The 17,714-nt window shown below is 40.0% G+C and overlaps 1 protein-coding gene across 1 annotated transcript; it reads right to left on the bottom strand.

Moving 5' to 3' along the window:
* Positions 1–283: 283 nt before the first annotated feature.
* On the bottom strand, positions 284–1,688 carry LOC117409097 (homeobox protein not2). Its single transcript, XM_034014740.2, has 3 exons — positions 1,176–1,688; positions 872–1,056; positions 284–653 (listed from the first exon to the last, which is right to left on the bottom strand). The coding sequence occupies exons 1-3, from the start codon at positions 1,528–1,530 to the stop codon at positions 459–461; spliced, it is 735 nt and encodes a 244-aa protein (XP_033870631.1). The 5' UTR covers positions 1,531–1,688; the 3' UTR covers positions 284–458.
* Positions 1,689–17,714: the final 16,026 nt, after the last annotated feature.

Raw genomic sequence — 17,714 nt, 5'->3', positions numbered from 1 at the left:
TCACAAGACTACATGAAACAGATCATTTTGTGAGAGGAATATAAATGACTGTACTTTTCTTTATTATTCTAATGTGTGGATTGTTTCAATGATGTATCATGCTGTTAATGATGTAGCCTACCCATGTTACAATAAAATGATTATTGGTATATATTTTTAAAAAAATCTTAGTATACACAGTAGTTTTGTATTATTATTTAATTAAGAACATTATCATAATGTTTTATGTCAAACGACCAAGAAAAGTACAAACATAAACCTCCTAAAAAAGTACACTGTGGAGATACAAAAACGTTTTCCATAATTTATTATTCAACTCGGATTATTATTTTTTAAATATATTATATACAGTTTAAAAATAACAATATACTTTACAATAATTACAGGTTTATATACAGTTAACGTACACTTGTGGTACTGGTACACTTAGACCATGTGGCTTCTTTGAAGAAGGTGTTTTAACAATGGTTGAGGGAGGCCTCGAGATCGTCGGTAGACTCATCGGAGAAGACGATTTCTTCCTGGTCCTCGTCTACGCGGGAGTCGGGGCTGCTCACGGGGGCCACAAGGCCCAGTTTGGCGAGTTTTGCCTGCTGCTGCTCCAAGCTCTGCTTCCTCCACTTAATCCTTCGGTTCTGGAACCAGACCTTAACCTATCCGAGAGAAAAAAAGAAGAAAACACTGTTATAAAACCTACAATAACATTATTATTATTATTATTATTATTATTATTATTATTATTATTAACATCATACTTTGGTACGTTTAGGATTTCTACACATATCATATGGCACTCTTGACTATTTAAAAGCATTACCCGCTTTCTAAAAGTTAATCGCGTACGGTAGCTGAATATGACGAGAATAATTACCTGAGCCTCTGTAAGGTGGAGAGCCGACGCCAGCACGAATCTCTCCGAGCCAACCATGTACTGCTGCCTAGCAAACTCCTTTTCAAGTCGGGAAAGCTGCTCGTTGGTGAAAATTGTACGCACTCTCTTTGATTTGCCACCCTTGGACTTAAACGAATGGAGGCTGTGCTTGGATAGAGGGATGTCTGCAAATAAAAAAAATCAGACGCGAGTTAGAACACAGTAAACACACACACACACATTTAAAGTACGAGCTAGTTATAGAATGCAGTAGTTTATTATAGACCTATAGAACTATTCTTACCATGGGCGTAAACAGCTCCCCGACATGTTGCCTGGTAAGAGAACGGCGGGCAGTAGTAGAGAGGGTATCCAGGGTGGGTCTGCATGAGGCTCGGCGAGTAGAAATGCTGAGCTGCCGGCGGTGGAAGTGCAGAGGCTAGAAGAGACGGATACTTTTCCCTGTGGTAAAGAGAACTTGATCTGTCACTCTCAAAAGAAGCATGGTCTGATTTGCCCAGCAAAGCGTCGATGGTAAAGGATTTCCCACTGGCCGGTTTGGAGGAGACCGACTTGCTGCTTCTGTATTCTGGGTAGATTGGCGCGTAATGGCGCATCGAGTACCCGTATTGTCCCAGTGGCATGGTTGAGACCTGCATTTTCCAAATAAACCGCAGGAAGCTGTGCTGGAGGTTTTGTAAAAAAAAGAAAAGAAAGAATCCTGCTTAGATCCGCAAGTAGATGTTGCTTGGACTACAGGTGGAAAGGTTATGCTGCTCTGGGCCAAGTGTCCCCTTCTTATACCCACAGAGCAACCCCAAAGTGCTGACAGACCCCCACTGCGCTTTTGTCCTCTTAAGTAGTCCAACAAGGGATCCAATTAATAGATTGACCAGTGACATGCTGGGACTGTCAATATCCTAATGGCCGTGTCCATGACAAGACACTGGTGGAAACTAAAACAGAAAGGGGGTTCCTTGAAGTTAGGGGTTGCAGTTTGTGCAAATTCTTGAAAGGATCCAGCTCCAAAAGCAATCATTGCCGCTGAGAAGGCCTTGATGTTACCTAATCATCTTATTTCGTGTCTTAAATCTCAAAGCAAGCCGACAGATGTTGTACAAGCAGCGGAACAAATAGTTTCACCGTTGGAGGGCGAAGTGGAAATAAAGTAATAAAATTATTTTAAAAGCAGACTGGAAAGAACATTGAATTTAGGATATATCTCTCTCTCTCTCTCCAGAAATTAGCAAAGGTGTACTTATATTCAATAATAACAGGTAAATGGGTTGGAACACCATTGTTATTATTATTATGGATATATTTGTTCATACTTTTTCTGTTTTACTTATTTTGGAACATCGCGTTTGCCTAAACCATCACAATATTTTTGAATAACTAGTGACGGAGCATCATGACTATACCTTGATTACACGAAGTTCGTTTCTGGTTTCGGTAACAAATCAAATCAATTATATCGGTTGACAGAGACAATCACTATTGACTACGATTTGTGGAAATGATACAGTACATGCAATTACTTTTCACGTGTTTACTTTTTACATAGGGACTGGTCTTCAAAACCGTGTTGAGTCTTGAATTTGAAGTTATATATGCACTATATACAAAAGGGATTTCCTCCTGTAATGGTTTTACTTTAATAGTAACCTGTCAACGTATATTTATTGCGACTTGTCTCATTCTGGTAATTGAAACCCAGGATTGATAGGATTTATGAGGCCATTAAGATCTATATTCTGACAATTTACGCCTGTCCTAACGAGCTGGGAAAACTCACACCTCTGGGTCGGATCACGCAGAGATTAACACCGAAGTCAAAGGGAACTAGTTTTATTTTTCTTCTTTTTTTATGGGAGAGGAAATTGTAGCTTTTTTTAAGGGCAAGCCCAGTACTGTGTGTACAACATCTGCATGGACTTTTCTACCACCACCCAAGGTGAACAGAGACCAGAGCGAATCAGTATAATATTCATAGCGCTCCTTGTTGACTTTGGGCATGTCATTTCTGGAGCCAGGGTGTGATTTGGGGGAGGATAGCAAGACGATGGAAATTTTAAGGGCTAGTGGAGCTGAATAAAGGCAATCAGTGAACCTGTCATAAGCAGCACCTACCTCTGATGGCTTTGAAGGTGGCACCTTGTCCAAACTGTCCCGTTTTGCAGCTGTGGTGTTGCTCGAAAATTGGAAAATTTGAGAAAACGCACCGAGGCGTGATAACTCACAGACTATTCTGAGGAGGCACTGCTGGTTTTACTAACTACAAACTAGTAATCCCACTCACAGACATAATCCAGCGACTGATCTGATAATTAAAGCACTTTAGTGTCAGATAGCGCTTTCTGTTTCCAACAAGGGCTTTTAAATTGTTCACTTCTAAGGGTCTCCTGTATCCTTCAAAATATGTTATTATACATTACTACAAATATCTATTGTTATTTGATCGCTGATCCAGTATTTCTTTTACGATGTGGCCGTCTTGGCTACATGTTTGATCTCTTTGTCATGTGTTTCATTTGTTCAAAAGCAGTTGAACATATTTACTTTATATAAACTCCATGTAATGTGAATAATGAAATAAGGGGTGCTAAATGAGGGATATCATGGAATAATATGATAATTTACACATGTTCGTGGGTTATCCAGTTGTATTTTTTAAAGGTTTTACGGTGAAATTAAACATAACGATAGATGAGATGAATCTAAATCGTGGGATATCGTTTTCAGTCCAGGACACCCCTCGATAAAATGTAGTTGTATTTAATTAATTGCCATTACAGTTTATTCTACATTATAATCTGAATATCTTTCTTGTATGGGTTCTCACTTTACCACTTCCTAATTCACCGGTTTTAGCTGAGAGTTTCAATTATGCTGTGAACTTATCAATACAACAGAGAACAAGAAAGAAAGAAAGAAAGAAAGAAAGAAAGAAAGAAAGAAAGAAAGAAAAACTGTTATTTTAAAGTTAATAATTAAGAACAACGGGCGGGTTTTTATTTACTGCAATGACAACGATTGCCATATAAGCCTATAGAAAAGAACAAGACTGGTCTATTTTATTTAGCTTTGTAACTGTTTTGAAATCAAGTTGGTAGGTCTACCCATCAGTCGCCCATATGGTCAGCTGTATAAAACCTGGACACCGATGATGAATAGCGGGAAATTAGTTATGTAAAGTCGATTTTCCCATTATTAGTTCTTAATTAGCGACTTGAAAAGGACTAGATGAAAAGGGACGCGGCGTCTTTAAAGGACTCGCAAGGCTTGCTTACACTATTTTGAGACTGAGTGCCTTTTCTTTAAACGCGTGATTAAATCCAGCTCTGTAAACTTTGCCCTGCTAATTCCCATCATTGGGAAGCAGAGGGAAAACGAGATCCAAAGATCTAACTGTTAAAACTCGTATAAACGTTTTCAGGAACAGCAATTCCTTTTGACTTCTGAACTTGACAATTAGTTGATCTGCCTGACACTACAATGCAGAAAAGTTCAGAGCAAATAGTCAGTTTTTTTTTGTTAGTTGGTTAAACAAAGAGTATAACTCGGTGTTTCATTCCATTACCCCTCCCTCCTCTAAACCCACTCTCCTCGCAAACTTTGTGAGCGACGAATTTCTCACTATACATGGATAGTGAATGAAACCACACAACTCGAACCCTTGTTTACACCATGCATATTATTGCTCTCTCCTCCCCCGGCACATCTGCGGGGCTGTTGTGTGTGCTTTGCTGAACTCACGATTTGTAAACAAGACCCCCAGCAGCCGGGAAGGTAGTCCCCAATTTACTATGTAAACATAAAAAAACAACTTTAAAACAAGGTGCCAGTCGAGCACGCTGATGGCTACAAATCGATCATTTAAAAAAAATCCACTGGAATAAACAAAATTCCTGTTACAGAAATGGACTTGACTCCGGCATGAAATGAGGCAAACGTTTTTGTGTGGTTTCAATCCAGGATGACTACCTAGAATACAAATGATGACACGTTTCGTTAGTATAAATCTGAATTACTAACTCTATTTAATTAATCGAGAAGTTTGTCCTTGTTTTAAATGTACCAAATAACACAACAAACCACAACTGCGATAAAGATAGTGTGTTTTTTTGCATACGTCTGCATTAGCCTTAAATAATTGCACACAGTTATAAGTTTTTTGTAAACTGATACTTTTTAAAAGCAGTTGTAAGTATAGCAGTGATAATTAAAATGGAATCATGTGGTTAGTTTCTGATATAACTGAGAAAAAAAAACGAATGGAATAAACAGTTTTGAGATAACATGTAGTATTATTCCAAGTCACGTAAACAAACAAAAAATAAAACTAATATTTTGATTTAGCTTTACGAGTACAACACTTTTAAGAAAACGTGAACATATGCACATGCATGGATTGGGTCACCCTCTGTCTTATCCATGTTAAGAACATAAGAAAATAATAACATAAGAAAGTTTGCAAACGAGAGGTGGTCATTCAGCCCATCTTGCTCGTTTGGTTGTTGTTATTATTATTATTATTATTATTATTATTATTATTATTATTATTATTATTTATTTCTTAGCAGACACCCTTATCCAGGGCGACTTACAGTCGTAAACAAAAATACATTTCAAGAATCACAGTACAAGTAATAATACAATTAGGAGCAAGATAAAAATACAATGACTTTGGTTCTAGCAAGTACAAGTATAACAAAATACCATTCAATAACGGAGCAGATACATCAGGACATAATTAAATACAAAATACTACAGATTAAATAACACTTGTGACAGATTACAGTACTCTAAAGTACAGGATTAAATGCAGTAAAATAGGGGGCAGATAAGAGCAAGTAAAGTGCATTTAAGGAAGAGTGATAAGTGTCCATAGGGAAAAAAAGAGGAGTTCTACAGGTGCTGTCTGAAGAGGTGAGTCTTGAGGAGGCGCCGGAAGGTGGTCAGGGACTGGCAGTCCTGACATCTGTAGGAAGGTCATTCCACCACTGCGGGGCGAAGGTGGAGAAAGAGTGGGCTCTGGAGGCAGGGGAGCGTAGAGGAGGTAGAACCAGTCTCCTAGTGCAGGAGGAGCGGAGAGGTCGAGTGGGGTTGTAGGGAGAGATGAGGGTCTGGAGGTAGCTGGGTGCAGTCTGGTCAAGGCATCTGTAGGCTAGTACAAGAGTCTTGAACTGGATGTGAGCGGTGATCGGGAGCCAGTGGAGTGAGCGGAGCAGTGGAGTTGCATGGGAGAAGCGAGGCAGAGAGAACACCAGGCGAGTAGTGGTGTTCTGAATGAGCTGGAGCGGACGGGTGGTGGACGCAGGGAGGCCAGCTAGGAGGCAGTTGCAGTAGTCTAGGCGGGAGAGTACCAGGGCCTGGACCAGGAGCTGGGTGGCGTAGTTGGTGAAGAAGGGTCGGATTCTTTGTATGTTGCTCAGGAAGAATCTGCAAGTGTGTGCCAGAGTGGAGATGTGCTGGGAATAAGAGAGGCACGGGTCCAGGCTGACTCCGAGGTTCTCAGCTGAGGAGGAGGGAGAGAGTGTGGTAGCTTCCAGAGGAATGGGATAGAGAGATCAGAGGAGGAGGAGGAGGAGGAGGGAAAGAAAAGGAGGTCAGATTTAGAGAAGTTGAGTTTGAGGTGATGCTAGTGCATCCAGGAGGAGATAGCAGACAGACAGGTAGAGATACGGGAGGGGATGGTGGAGTCAGAGGTGGGGAAGGAGATGAAAATCTCAGCTTCATCAGCATAGAAATGGTATGAGAAACCACAGGATGCGATGAGGGGGCCCAGGGAGCGGGAGTAGAGAGAGAACAGGAGAGGACCCAAGACTGACCCTTGGGGGACTCCTGTTGAGAGAGGGCGAGGTGTGGAGGTTGCTCCACGCCAGGTTACCTGGTAAGTGCGGTTGGAGAGGTAGGAGGAGAGCAGTGCCAGAGATTCCCAGGTCAGCGAGAGAGGATAGTAGAATAGAGTGATCGACAATGTCAAAGGCAGCAGAGAGGTCGAGGAGAATTAGGACAGAGGAGAGAGAGGCAGCTCGGGCAGAGATGAGTGAGTTGGTGACAGACAGGAGGGCGATCTCAGTGGAGTGAGCAGAGCGGAAGCCAGATTGGAGAGGGTTGAGCAGAGAGTGGTTAGACAGAAAGCAGAGAGCTGGCAGTGTACAGCCTGCTCAAGGGTTTTGGAGAGGAAGGGTAGGAGGGAGACAGGATGGTAGCTCTGGATGGAGGTGGGGTCGAAGGTAGGTTTTTTGAGGAGGGGAGTGATAGAGGCTTGTTTGAAGGCAGAGGGAAAGAGACCAGAAAGGAGAGAGGTGTTGAGAAGGGAGGAGATGAAGAGAAGTAGAGCAGGAGCAGCAGCTTGAAAGAGTTGAGTGGGGAGGGGGTCCAGGGCACAGGTGCTGGGTTTGTGACCCTGGAGCAGGGAGGAGAGGTCAGAGTCTGAGAGGGGCAAGAAGGTGGAGAAGGAGGGTGAGTTAGTAGGGGATGCAGTGGGTGTAGGGGTTGGAGCAGGAGGGAGTGCGGGGGAGGGAGAGGTGTTAGAGTTTGCGGATATCTGAGATTTTAAAAGAGAAGAAAGAGGCAAAGTCATCAGAGGAGATAGAGGAGGGGGGAGGGTTTAGGAGGGAGGAGAAGGTAGAGAATAGTTTACGTGGGTTGTTAGTGGAGGCTTGGATTACAGATTGGAAATAAGTACATTTAGCAGAGGAGAGAAGGAGGAGAGGAGAGTGTGGTAAAGGTCTAGGGCAGCAGGGAGTTTGGTTCTCTTCCATTTCTTTTCAGCAGATCGCAGTGTGATTTTTGCTGAGCGGAGTGCAGAGGAGAGCCAGAGTTGGGGAGAGGAGGGGCGAGCAGGTCGGGAGATGAGGGGACAGAGGGAGTCGAGGGAGGAGGTGAGGGAGGAGAAGAGGGTGGAGGTAGCAGAGTCTACAGAGAGTTGTGAGAAGGAGTCGATAGGAGGGAGGTGAGAGAGAGCAGTGGAGGCAAGGACAGAGGGGGAGAGAGAGCGGAGGTTACGGCGAGAGGTGACAGTGGGGGTAGGAGGAGCAGGGAGAGAGGGGAGAGACAGAGAAAAAGAGATGAAATAGTGATCAGAGAGGTCCAGGGGGTGACAGAGAGGGTGGAGGGGCAGCAGGCCCTGGAGAAGGTGAGGTCTAGTTGACGGCCAGCTTTGTGGGTAGGGGGGGATGGAGAGAGACAGAAGTCGAAGGAGTGAAGGAGAGGAAGGAATCCGGCAGAATGGCTGGGGTTGGAGAGATGCATATTGAAGTCACCTAACAGGACAGTTATGGTAGACAGAGAGGAGAGGGAGAAGAGTAGACAGTCGAGTTCATCGAGAAAGTGAGCGAGAGGTCCAGGGGGGCGGTACAGTACAATTAGCAGGAGTTGACAGGGAGAGGTTAGTTGGACAGCATAAAATTCAAAGGTGTTAACAAAGAGTGAGGAGAGGTCGGAGGGGACAGAAAAGAGTAAGGAGGGAGAGAGGAGGAGACCCGTCCCACCTCCCCGTCCAGTGAGACACGGGGTATGGACAGGGCGGCAGGACTTACAGTGTTATCAGGAGACAGCCAGGTTTCAGTGAGAGCAAGGAAATCGAGAAAGAGGTGGGAGGCAAAGGCAGAGATGAAATCAGCTTTGTTAGCAGAAGAGTGACAGTTCCAGAGTGCACCAGAGAGTGTGCAGGAGGGGGGGAGAGGCAGAGGGATGAGGTTAGAGGGGTTGGAGGAGCAGCGGCGGAGAGAGGGCAGTAGTAGCTTATTGATCCCAGAATCTCATCAAGCAGCTTCTTGAAGGATCCCAGGGTGTCAGCTTCAACAACATTACTGGGAGGTTGGTTCCAGACCCTCACAATTCTCTGTGTAAAAAAGTGCCTCCTATTTTCTGTTCTGAATGCCCCTTTGTCTAATCTCCATTTGTGACCCCTGGTCCTTGTTTCTTTTTTCAGGTCAAAAAAGTCCCCTGGATCGACATTGTCTATACCTTTTAGGATTTTGAATGTTTGAATCAGATCGCCACGTAGTCTTCTTTGTTCAAGACTGAATAGATTCAATTCTTTTAGACTGTCTGCATACGACATGCCTTTTAAACTCGGGATAATTCTGGTTGCTCTTCTTTGCACTCTTTCTAGAGCAGCAATATCCTTTTTGTAACGAGGTGACCAGAACTGAACACAATATTCTAAGTGAGGTCTTACTAATGCATTGTAAAGTTTTAACATTACTTCCCTTTATTTAAATTCAACACTTCTCACAATATATCCGAGCATCTTGTTGGCCTTTTTTATAGCTTCCCCACATTGTCTAGATGAAGACATTTCTGAGTCAACATAAACTCCTAGGTCTTTTTCATAGTTCCCTTCTTCAATTTCAGTATCTCCCTTATGATATTTATAATGCACATTTTTATTGCCTGCATACAATACTTTACACTTTTCTATATTAAATGTCATTTGCCATGTGTCTGCCCAGTTCTGAATTCTGTCTAGATCATTTTGAATTACCTTTGCTGCTGCAACAGTGTTTAACAAGTTTGCTTACTATACCAGAATCTAAATCATTAATGTAGATTAGGAATAGCAGAGGACCTAATAGTGATCCCTGTGGTACACCACTGGTTACCTTGCTCCATTTTGAGGTTTCTCCTCTAATCAGTACTTTCTGTTTTCTACATGTTAACCACTCTCTAATCCATGTGCATGCATTTCCTTGAATCCCTACTGCGTTCAGTTTGAGAATTAATCTTTTATGCGGGACTTGTTGAGTTTAATTTTTGACAGGGCAACTTCTCCCCCATAGAATAAAAACTGAAACCTAAAAAATGAGTTGAATTAGAACACACAAAAGACATATACATTGACGTACAGCTAAAATAATTATTACGAATATCATTTAGATCATGAAATCAAAGAAACAACTAAATGATATCACAAACGTCTACCGGAAGCCATAATAGTTGTACAGTTAGTTTCATGTTAGATTTCGAAATGTCATATTTTTCCTTTTTGGACAAAGCGACACGTAATTCAATATGTTATCTTAACATTATTCAGCAGGTTTCATTCGACTTTATGAAGCAAAATTTGATAATTCTATAGTGTGATGCAAAACCTTTGGCCATAGTTGTATGGTGTGTATGAGGGTGTGTTCTCTACTGGATTTCCTGACTCAATAAAATTCTGACCGAATCACCAGGAGCCATCACACCTGGACCCTTATCCACAAATATTTAACTGCTTTTAAAAAGTCTGGTAAGAACCAATAAAGAAATTAGTATTTATAAAACTTTATTACATTTATCAGACTGAAAAAAAAACAAACAAACTAAAAAAAAAACTAAAAAAAAACCAGGATCCCATGCATTTCGTTGTTGGTAAGAATGATGCTGGTCTTTGTGTTCGCCTTCTTCACATCAGTGGACTAACTTTTGGTTTCCATTGAAATATTCTGTTTCTCTTGTTCCTTAATATTTAAAAGCCATTTCCAAGTTTTTAACGTTTGTTCCTAGATATTGTTTTAATCCACCTCTCATCCTGCCAGCTGTCATTCTGCAAGACCTTGAAAATGAGACAAGGATTACATCGAAATCATGAGGGCCATAATCCATGAGAAAGTTTAGCTATGACGGGGCCATGCACTTTGATTTAATTCAGGGCACGAATGTAATGCAATTCATTTTAGTGACTTGCTATATTTTTGTATATTTATATGGGATTAGTGACAATCAGAAATGAGCCTATTTAGCACAATTTTACCACTCAATTGTCCACAATAGTATTATTTTTTTACACCACAAAATATCATGTAATTAAGTTTTTGATCAAAATAGTCAACTTCCCAATGTTTTGATATGTTTAACATACCTTTGTCAAGGGACAGTATGTTTGAAAACAAACAATGAAGGTAATTATAGCTTTTGATGCCATGGTAACTACACTCATTTATTTCTATTTAAATCAATAAATGGATTTGTGATGTCATTTACTACATAGTTTATGATGTAATGATCTTTATTCTCCTGTATTGTACATAATCTGAGTATATTTCTTCTAAAATACAAATTGTAGGTCAGTCCTGTTATGTTCATTTTTTGTAAAGGGTTGACCTGTTGTGGTTCATTTCCTTCTTTATTTCTTATGTTTGATAGGTTACTCTGTATTCTTGCACCCAATCTGATTGAGATCAGTCAATTCAATGGGACATTATCAAGCAAAAATCATCCCATAGGAATGGGCCAGTAGGTACCTACTAGCCTACTAACAGGTAGAGTAGATCCGGATCAAGCGCTTTAATGGACGTTCGATGTAGTAGCCGCTAGGGTGCTAAAAAGGTGTTGAAATAATAGTAAAAATTACTTTAATAGTAACACAGTTAGGTTTAGGGGTTGAGATTAGGTATATGGGTAGAGATTAGGTTAGTTGTAGACATTAGGTTAAGGGGTAGGGGGTAGATTCAGAGATGGTGCCCTTCTTTGTATGTCAGGTCACCTCAAAGATGATGGCCTCCCTCCTGTTTGTCGGGTATCCTCAGCGACGGAACTCCACTACTGCATATGCTGGGCCATTGAAGAGCCGGAACCTCTCTTATGTGTTAATATACTAATCAATGTTTTTCTTTCTGGTTCACGAGTCTCTTTGTATGTCGGGTTACCTCAGACGGTAACCCCCCTCCTGTGTGTCGGGTCTCCTCAATGATGGAACCCCCCTTCTATATTTTGGGCCTTGAAGAGGCGGAGCCCCTCTCTCTACATGTTTTATATGTTGCTAACTCCATGTCTCAAACAGTACATCAGGTGACCTGGCTCCACCCCGTGAAATACATTTTCAGGCATGGTTCAGCAGCGAAAGATGTGGAATTTTCAGAACCCAATGAAATATCAAAGCCACTAGATAATTAATTGTTTGAGCTTATATGCACTGAAACCAATCTGTTCTGTAAATGAATGTTAAGAAATGTTAATGAAATCAAATTTTTAATTGATTTGAAACTGATAATGGATGTTGTCAGCATGCCAGCAGTAGATGATTACTGGGCTCTGAGCACCAGGTATCCAAATGTTGCAGATCTAATGCCTTTGGAGTGTTTCAAACTTTTGTCACAAATTATATATTTTCAAGACAACACTGCAGCTGAATCTAGCCAAGATTGCCTTGTCAAAATTTGACCTGTTCTAAACCATATAAACGATTGTTATTTTTTTTTTTGTGCACAGAAGTTGGTCTCTGATAGGCTCTTTTTCTGAATTTGTTTCAGAAATGTATAATTAAAGATCAGTTTTTTCTAAAATATTACACATACACAATTTGGAAATGGAACACGTTTTAGGGCAATGTACACTCGAGGATACAATTAATAACTTGCAAAAATTAGCATGAGTTAAAAGAACTGTGAAATATGTTCATTTGTGATCTATATATATTTTTTTCCTTTTGCATAATGGCTATGTGACCTTTTTAAAAATATAGATAAAAATAAATACGACTTTACAACATACATAAATACATATATTTGATAATATACAAAATTTTAAAATGTATTTGGGAAAATATATACTGTATATTTTGGTCCACAGTAAGCATATATGCAAATATATTTGTAAAGATAAAAGTGAAATCGCAAATAGAGAAAATAGATATTCAGTCATAAGAAACTCGTCATGTGAACTATTTTGCTATTTTGCCAAAAATGTAACAGAATAAAATATGTAGGAGAGACAGGTACAGCATTACATACAAGAATCAGCCAATCTGATTGAGATCAGTCAATTCAATGGGACGTTATCAAGCAAAAATCATCCCATAGGAATGTGCCATTAGGTACCTACTAGCATACTAAAAAGTATTACTTATTGTGCGTCCAGCTGTCTTGAAGTCAGCACTGTTCATTGAAAACACCTGGTGCATTGCCAAAATACAGGAGATATTATAATGTGCAGACATGACATTCAGCATTTTGGATAATGTCCCAGCTAACTAGAATCAGTGGGGTTTGGTCTTGGTATATAACATCTACCTTAATGTGTCAGGATAAAATAATGTAGTCATTGTTACTGAGAAGCAAGTGGTGTTAATCTAATGACTATCTTTTTCACCCAGATCATGTCAGGTTTCGAAAAAGTGTTTGGTATCGGTGAAACTAACAAAAGCTCTTATGGGAAACTTTTCCTGAAAAGTTTTCTGAAGATATGTGGACCCAGAGTCAATGTCAGGGCCGCTGTTGTGTATTGAGGCCAGACACTGAATACACAGGTCCCCATCCTCCAGACAGCTCCTTTCACAGTCAAGGTGGTTGAAGGTTCAGAAGCCCATTGTCTCCCATTGTCTCCATTGATCCTTTCCATGCCACATCATTGACCTCAGTCCTGTGATCCCCAATTCTGGAAGATTATAGACCATCAGACCCACACCTAAGCCATTGACAACACATTCATTACATGATATTTTGTGCAAACTCATTAGAGCAAATGGTGTAAAAAAGAATGCTATTGTGTTCAACTGGGTGGTACAATTCCCTTTAAGAGTGTTGAAATGGTGCTAAACAGTGCACCTCTCAGTTTCACCTACCCCAAGAACACCAATGTGTTACAGAAGCCAATGTAAAAAATTAGGGGAGCTGGGAGAAATATCACGAGGTAGTCATTAGCCAGTTACACCATTAAGGAATTGTGACAGGGAATTAACACATGCTTTAACTCCCAGTCATTAATTGTATCTCCTTCAATATTTCTGTCTTCCTTATTTTTTTTCTTTCTAACACACTTAGATGTATTGAATAAAAGCAGCTGGAGTTAGATTTGATTTGAGTACAATTCAATGTATTTCCCTCTTTGGTCACAATTGTTATATTTCATTTTTAGAATTTTGTAAAACTGTTCATGCAAAGCCTATAGGGTACAAGAAGTTGCTCTGGCAAGACTTAAGAAAACTTCATGGATTATAAAGTATATCATAGATATATATAATACCATTATACATACTATAATAGAAGGGGATGTTACAAAAGAAAAAAAAAACACTGATAAAACGTTAATACTTTTTCAATGATAACCCAATTATTATATACATGCGATTGATTGCTTTAGAGTCTGTCTATCTGTCTTGGATGCAGTATAGGCTTGGTTGTCCCCTATGTCCAGTTCACAATGCCATACCCATGTGACTGTGCCCTGACGCTTGCTCATTCCACTTACTAGTGTTCAGACTGTTCAGTCATAGTATAGAACTAGGTGGTGCAATAGTACTTAGTACTTTAGTCACCCGTTGAGTCCAAGGTTTGTATCGGCCCAGGTGAACAGTGCAATTAGTTTGGTGATCTCACCTTAGCCTCCAAGTGGACGTAAAACACCTGTACAACAACTGTCAGTCATTGATCATTCATTCATTCATCAGGCTAGGAGTGGTGCCTGAACCATTCCTGAAAGTGCCATTGTTCCCTTACAACTTTTCCTTTTCCCTCAAATTTTTCCATTTTTGTCAGTTTTTTGTTAGGTATATGGAAAGCTACAAAGCGGTATATAATTGATATGTTAACGTAACATTATTCAGCAGGGTTCATTCGATTTTATAAAGCAAAATTAGTTAATTCTACAGGGTGATGCAAAACTTTTGGCCATAGCTGTATATTTTATCATAAATGCATTTGTGCACATCAAAGCTTTTTATAAAAGAGGTGCTGATCGATATAAGGCACTTTGTAAACCTAAGAATGTCTCCACAAAGTCATAAAACAGTTCTTAGTAATGGTGAACTAACCATCTATGTATACCTTGCTTAATTGTTGATGTTTGTGGAGTCAGGACCTGTATATAATACATATATTTTTATATGAATTAAACAGTTTAAAGAAGCCAGCAAGAATCCATGTTTCATGGATGTTTTACATAAAAACATTCTTATTATGGATACAAGCTTTGTGATAAGAATATATATATATATATATATATATGCACACTTAAAGGGGATCTGTAATGCAAATGAGTATATAACCATTTCAATAGAAAACATTAACTGAAGCTTTTTATGCATTTTCAACCTCTCCTTGAGCAGTATATCATATACAAACCATTTAAACAAATTAACATTGAATGCATTGGAGCTCTCTTCTGTTGCGCTGTGTGTGACGTCCTGTCGTTGACTCGCTCTACAGTCACACAGAGTATTCTATTGAGCTTATGTCTCGTTCCTATATTATGTAGCCATTGTTTTGTTATGGACGCCCTTTGTTGGTTTAAAGGCACACAAACATACTTTTTGTTTCTGTTTTTCCTTTTGTTATTTTTGCACCCGAACGCTTTGCATTCCAACATAATTCACCCTGCCGGCGTTCACTGGTGTGGGGGACTGTCAGCGATATGACGTAACAGTGGCACCAGCAGGGATCCAATATGGCAGTGGCCTGCATTTCCAGCTGACCCAGAAAGCTGACACAAAAATTGAAATGCTGGCCAAACGCTTGACTTTTTAACAAAACTGGCACAGCGAGACGCATTTATTATGTATATAGAGCATTTAGAGAGCCTTGTTATTTTGAGCACAGTTCATTGTTGTCATCCTGCCTGTTCGTTGACCCTGAAAAATAAATATCAACAAATGTTAATTATTAAATAGCATTTGACATAAGCCCAATGGCTGTATTGCCATGTAAAAGGTAACTAATGTGGCTTTATCAATATGCTAGTCAATTTAATGACTGAGGGATAAATCGTGTGCTAATTCCCTGTCAAAATTCCTTAATGGTGTAACTGGCTCATGACTATCTTGTGACATTTCTACCAGTTCCCCTAGTGTTTCACATTGGGTGTAACTGAGAGATGCACCATTTAGCACCATCTCAACACTTAAATAGAATGTTACCACCCAGTTGAACACAATAGCATTATTATTTACACCACTGTGTCTAATGAGTTTGCACAAAATATCATGCAATAAATGTGCTGTCAATTGCTTAGGTGTGGGGTCTGATGGTCTATAATCTTCCAGAATCAGGGATCACAGGACTGAGATCAATGATGAGACATGGAGAGGATCAATGTTGACAATAGGAGACAATGAGCTTGACTGTGAAAGGAGCTGTCTGGAGGATGGGGACCTGTGTATTCAATGTCTGGCCTCAATACACAAAAGCTGCCCTGACATTGACTCTGGGTAAGTTTAATTTTGGCTACTCTAGCCCTCCTGTACAGGATTAGAAAACAAATGGAAAGCATACACTGTTTAGTACTAGGTTGGATACTTCAATATAGGCCTGATATTGACTTGGTTATAATGACACACATTTTATTTTTAGCTCCTTTTACTTTAATGCATTTATTTTTATTTGTATTATATTCTTTCACGAAAGGGCTTAATTTGTAGTAAATACTTATATTTATATTAAATAGGCAGATTTGATTAAGTAATGACCAAATCCAGTCGTTTAAAGCTAAGTTGTGTGATCAAAAGTGAAATGATAAACCCCCTTCACACTTGTGTTGCTGGTGAAGCAATCAGCATGGAAGATGCACACATGTGGAACTGGCAGTGTTATGTGTTGCACTGTCATTGCCGATTCTGTCCTGCCCCGTTGGTGAGATGAAATTAGGCTTAAAGCTCTAAAACCAGGATGCAGACAAGCCTGGCTCTTTTGCCATGTTTATTAATATGCTTTACCATACCTCCCTATTCTTTACAATGCTTACCTATGCTTCACCATGCTCTCATTGTGCTTTACTACACTATGCAATGCTTTTACTATGGAAAACTTTTATAAGGGTAATGGGAAATTGGTCAATAATAGTCGGGGGGGGGTGGATCAGCAGGATTAATATACAGGCTGTCGGTATTAAGATCTGCCACTAGATCATTTAATTAGAACACGCTGAGTGTCCACGCCAATGTCCAGCTGCAGAGGGCTGATGGGAGTACAAGTGGGGTGTGCATGTTTGTATGTGTCTGTGTGTCAGTGGAGGGGGGGGGGGGTGTAAATTGCTACTGTTTAGGAACTTTGCAAAACAATGGCACCTCCAGCAGTGCTTTATGATGGCAATGAGGAGAGGTCATTACCAAGTTAATCAGGGCTTAGTCCATCTGAACCCCTGGCTGGAAATCAATGTATATGTATGGGAGGGGGTGCTGAGGAAGGTTGTGTATTGATCGTCTGGGTTGGAGAACCCTGTACAGTAGCAAGAAGCATGAGATATAAGTGATATGGTTCTTAACCAACCATACACATAGAAATAGGGAGCACTTCTATGTTTAATGCAGTTCAGTTCTCAAGTCAAACGTATTACAACTTACATTTCATTCTAGTGTGCCCATACATCATTTAAAAAAAAGTTTTGATGATTTATTTAACATCTTGTAACTTAAAGTGTAACCAGAAAAGGGGAGAGGATGGGGTGATTTTCACAATCTTTTAACCCTAACAAAAGGAGAAATATCCCTGTAGAAGTTAAAAAAAAAAAACTAGGAATAGGCAGGTTTTTCAAAGACCTTTGAAGTACAGTCAGTGGATTTTTTTTTTAAACTATAAAACAAATACACACTGTATTAAAAAAAATCACCTTCTCTATTCTGTGGAAATAAATGTACTACTGTAGAGTTTCATAGCAGCCTCTTCCCTAGAAACTGTGCACTGCAAAGTTTGAATCAGCAAAGCTCTTGAATGTGTGAGTTTATGAGAGCCCTACTGCCCTCTTCCATTTAGTACAGCAGTAGTCCTGAACACGGTTGTGAATTTAATCACAGGACTGCTCAATGAGTACCACACTTGGGTGGTCACTTAGTCTCACAGACTGTGGTTTAATAAAGCACAGTAAATTAAACTAATAGAGACCATTTTTTACTGGTGGAAAAATATATTTAATAAGGGTT

Source organism: Acipenser ruthenus, chromosome 2 (genome assembly GCF_902713425.1).
Source record: "Acipenser ruthenus chromosome 2, fAciRut3.2 maternal haplotype, whole genome shotgun sequence".
Lineage (NCBI taxonomy): Eukaryota > Metazoa > Chordata > Actinopteri > Acipenseriformes > Acipenseridae > Acipenser > Acipenser ruthenus.
The sequence above is the reverse complement of the archived record's forward strand: the minus strand, read 5'-3'. Positions and strand labels throughout refer to the sequence as shown.